At 53.7% G+C, this 4,398-nt stretch overlaps 1 protein-coding gene across 1 annotated transcript; it reads right to left on the bottom strand.

The window, feature by feature from the left end:
- Positions 1 to 534: 534 nt before the first annotated feature.
- Positions 535 to 4,043, bottom strand: LOC118218928 (Bardet-Biedl syndrome 10 protein homolog). Its single transcript, XM_035401702.1, has 3 exons — positions 4,030 to 4,043; positions 3,225 to 3,442; positions 535 to 2,714 (listed from the first exon to the last, which is right to left on the bottom strand). Exons 2-3 carry the CDS (start codon positions 3,413 to 3,415, stop codon positions 1,169 to 1,171), a joined length of 1,737 nt encoding a protein of 578 aa, XP_035257593.1. The 5' UTR covers positions 3,416 to 3,442; positions 4,030 to 4,043; the 3' UTR covers positions 535 to 1,168.
- Between the last annotated feature and the right edge of the window lie 355 nt (positions 4,044 to 4,398).

Here is a 4,398-nt window from a genome sequence, read left to right as displayed (position 1 = left end):
CCCCAGCATACCTCCACAAGATATTCAAACCCTACATGCCAGCCAGATCCCTCCGTTCTGCTACCTCAGGACGCCTAGCACCTCCCCCTCTTCGCACCTGCACTTCCAGAACACGTCTCCTGTCTGTTCTGGCCCCACAATGGTGGAATGACCTCCCTGTGGAGGTCAGAACAGCTGAGACACTGACCCAATTCAAACGACGACTGAAGACTCACCTCTTCAGGCTGCACCTCTCCCCATCCATCCCTACCCCCCTGTAAATGACCTGTAAGCTTAGGGTTGTAACTAGGCAGCTGTTTCGTAGGTGACTTAGGTGCATTAACTGTCTTAACTACTGCTTGTATTTTTTCCATAGATTGTGTTGTTGCCGTTCTCGTTGTTGTTAGTGTTAATCAGTTTATCCTTCAGGGTCCAAGTTGAACTATGCGGTTGTTCCCTGCACTTGGACCGGTACTTCTCTCTAGGGGTTTCGTCATACTTGTTCCTGGTTATGGTTATACACTTTGTTGTACGTCGCTCTGGATAAGAGCGTCTGCCAAATGCCTGTAATGAAATGTAAAATGTAACATAACCGATGCAAAAGCAATAGCTTAAATTTTTGATTTTTAGTTAGCTAGCAAGCCAGTTCAGAGTTAGAGGTTTGCTTGAGTCTGAGGGGGGATTTGAACCTGGGTCTGTCACTCGTCCATAATTGGTAAACGTGCTACCCAGTGAACTATGAGGAAAACAGATGTCGGGGCTGCAAATTTTTGGTCTTTTAAACGTATGCACCTGTATGTATGTCCAATGAGGCAACCTATTCTGGTGCATCTGTAATGATGTAATCAGTCAGGAAGAAGAAAACGCAAAATCCACTAAGTCTGGGGCTTTATTTTGTGGACGTGTGAGGTCAGAAGGTACAGAAATGAAGGTTTTTAAGGGTTGAGTCTGTGGTCATTGTGGTTATTTCTGTAAGGAAACCCTGAAAAGTGCCGAACTCTCGGTGCTATATATGTATGGGGCATGCCACCCCACCAAGGCGTAACTTTGCAGGATGGCATACCTGCCACCCCAATTTCACATACTTAAGGTATGAATATACTATCACATGGGAGGACCTGGAACTTGTATAAATACATACAGCCATTCAAATTTGTGCATAATGAAAAACAGGACTGACAGAACAGTTCTACTCTTCTGCCTCCTCTTCCTCCTCCTGGCTGTGTTCCGCCTGGCTGCGGATGTGGGTGTGAAGGATGAGGTCCACGGACAGCAGGCTTGACGCAGTGTGCAGGACGGAGAGGAGGAGCTGGTATTTACAGGCCAGGGACTCCAGCCCCCGAACCCTCCAGCTGGGGGGGGCGGCCCCAGAGGCCCTCAGGAAGTGTGACTGGGCATCCAGGAAGCGTGGGCCGGGGTACAGCCGCCTGGGCACGCTCAGTACAGCCCCCGCCACCAGCCGGCAGGCCACGCGCAGGTCGGGGCAGCGCCGCTGGGAGGCCTGCTGCAAGAGGCAGTGGTGCAGTACGAACTCAAATGCGCCCCCTGCTGGTAGCACGCTGCCTGCCTCTATTAGGACACTTGAAGAGGCGGGGCCTGTTTCTCGGGTACGGGTCCCCAATGCTCCTTCTTTCCCTTCCCCAAAATGGACGCCGGGCCGCTCTCCTGATGCCTTGACATTTCGTAGCATGTGATGCGATTGGACAGGACCCTGTCCGTGACGCGACTGGACAGGCTCGTACACGCGCTGAAGCATCCGGAACAGTCCGCAGAAGGCCGTGCTGCACTGCTCCGCCAGGCCGGGACTGGGCCCGCACAGAACCAGGCAGTGCGGTGCCAAGCCCCGCCCCTCTGGGAAGCCCACGTGGGCCAACCTGTCGGGACCCAGCACCACGGGCTTGCAGAATGTCACCGTGGCAACGTGCTCCTCTCCAATCAGGCTCCAGTCACCGGGGTCGGCAAAGAGCTCCGCCCCCGCCAGCCGACAGAACAGCGCCAGCTCGTCACTGTCCACGCACTCCACCACGGACAGGCCGGCCCGCCGAGCGAGGTCCAGCGCCAGCTCCGACTGCTTCGCTGCCGAGAGCAGCAGCCCCACCCTCAGCCTGCGCAGGCAGGCCACGCCCCGCTCTGCCCTCCCGCCCACCCCGCCGCAGCACCTCTGCGCCTGCGCCGCGCTCGCCAGGCTCAGAGAGACGCCAGGGGGCGCCAGAGGGGACTGGAGCGGCACGCTTGTGGCCAGCGCTCGGAGCGGCCCGTCGCCAGGGCAACGCACCGCAAAGTCTCTGTGGATCACCAGGCCCTCAAGGACCCGGGACCGGCTCACGGGCAGGCCTGGTACGGGCGTGTGGAGCGCGGCGAAGTGGCGGGCGATCAGGGTCACGCCGGTGCAGTCCTGCTCACACCGCCACCTGCGGTAGAACTCGCAGGCCGTCTGGCTCAGGACCCCCCAGTGGGAGCTCGCCGTCTTTCCCCGGAAGTAGGCGTCCGTGAGCGGGTGCAGGCGGGCGGGGTCCTGGAGAAGGGACAGGGTGCGAGGGGCGAGGCCCTGCCCGATCACGCCATCCAAAACGAGCGTCTGGAAGGAAAGCAGAATGTGAGCCACGCGGCGGGCCTGAATGCCATGGAGATGGTCGCCGTGGATACCCCGGAGAAGCGCCCCCAGCAGGAGAAGGAAGGACTTGGCTCCATCACCCGTGATCTTACAGTGTGCTGATACACATCCCACCAGGACTCTGTCACAGGCACAACACAACACCATTATCAGCACACACATCTCTATCCATAGTCTTTTACTCACCATTACTCATCCAGTATGATTTACACAGTTACTCATACAGAATGAATTGCAGTTACTCATACACATTGCTAATTGCGCAGTATTATTTACACACTGTTACTCACACAGTATGATTCACACAGTTACTCATAAACATTGCTAATCACACAGTATGAATTACACACTGATACTCACAGTATTATTTGCACACTGTTACTCACAGTATGATTTACACAGTCACTCACACAGTGATTTACACACTGTTACTCAAACAGCTTTTTCCACTTGTATACTTTCGTTTCTCATTTATAGTGCAAACGTCACATCCCCAACATCGAACTGTCCATACTGCAGTAAGACGTAGTGGTGAAAAACCGTTTTCTGGGCTGGAGGAATGGAAGAAGCCCCAGGTTGTTGGCTGTGCTGTGTTTCAGTAAGAGGGAGAACAGGTTCTGGGGCCTGTTACCTGGCAACGGGATGGTCAAGCCGAAGCAAGGTAAGGATCCTCCGGCCATCCCTGGTGATGAGGACCTCTCCAGAGTCACGGGTGAAGAGGACCTGGCCCCCGGACGGACCGAAGCACGGGCCCACCACCGTCTCCAAGGCCTGGGTGACCTGCAGCAGGGTCCCCAACTCCACCCTCTGCACCCCCTTCATCTCCACACTGCCTTTAACAGGGGCCTGCTGTACACACAGGGCGCAATCACTGAGCTGCATTTCCAACACAGACACAGCGTACCCAATCTGAAATGCACACGGTCTATTTCCCACACAGACACAGCGTACTCAATCTGAAATGCACACGGTGCATTTCCCACACAGACACAGCGTACTCAAACTGAAATGCAAACGGTGCATTTCCCACACAGACACAGCGTACTCAAACTGAAATGCACACGGTGCATTTCCAACACAGACACAGCGTACTCAAACTGAAATGCAGGACTCCAACCCTGTAGGGTAACCTGTTCAGCAAACAAACAAACAATCCTGCCAAGTACAAAACTAGCACTGAAATCACATTTGCCTAATCAGAATCAGACAAAACAATCCTGCCAAATACAAAACTAACATGATCGCATGAGCCTAACTAGGTACATTGAGCTAAACTAGAGGCTAGGGAGGGGTGGGGAGAGGTGCAGCCTGAAGAGATGAGTCTTTAGTCTGCGCTTGAAGGTAATCAGATTCTCTGCTGTTCTGACCGCCACGGGAAGGTCATTCCACCAGCGAGGGGCCAGGACAGACAGCAGACGCGAACGGGAAGTACAGACACGAAGAGGGGGAGGTGCCAAGTGTCCAGAGGTGGCAGAACGGAGAGATCTGGCTGGTGTGTAGGGTCTGATGATCCTCTGGATGTATCCTGGTGCTGACCCCTTAGCTGCCTGGTATGCAAGCACCGAAGTCTTAAATTTGATGCGAGCCATAAGAGGCAGCCAGTGGAGGTCAGTGAGCAGGGGGGTGACATAGGAATGTCTGGGGAGGTTGTAGACCAGACGAGCTGCGGCATTCTGGATGAGCTGCAGGGATCTGATGGCGGATTAATAATAATAATAATAATAATAAACAAATAATAAATTAAGAAATTAATTAAATACAAATATTAAACTCTAACCTTAAACTCTATTATTAAATATAATAAT

Source organism: Anguilla anguilla, chromosome 19 (genome assembly GCF_013347855.1).
Source record: "Anguilla anguilla isolate fAngAng1 chromosome 19, fAngAng1.pri, whole genome shotgun sequence".
Taxonomy (NCBI): domain Eukaryota; kingdom Metazoa; phylum Chordata; class Actinopteri; order Anguilliformes; family Anguillidae; genus Anguilla; species Anguilla anguilla.
This window is presented reverse-complemented; position numbering and strand designations above follow the sequence as displayed.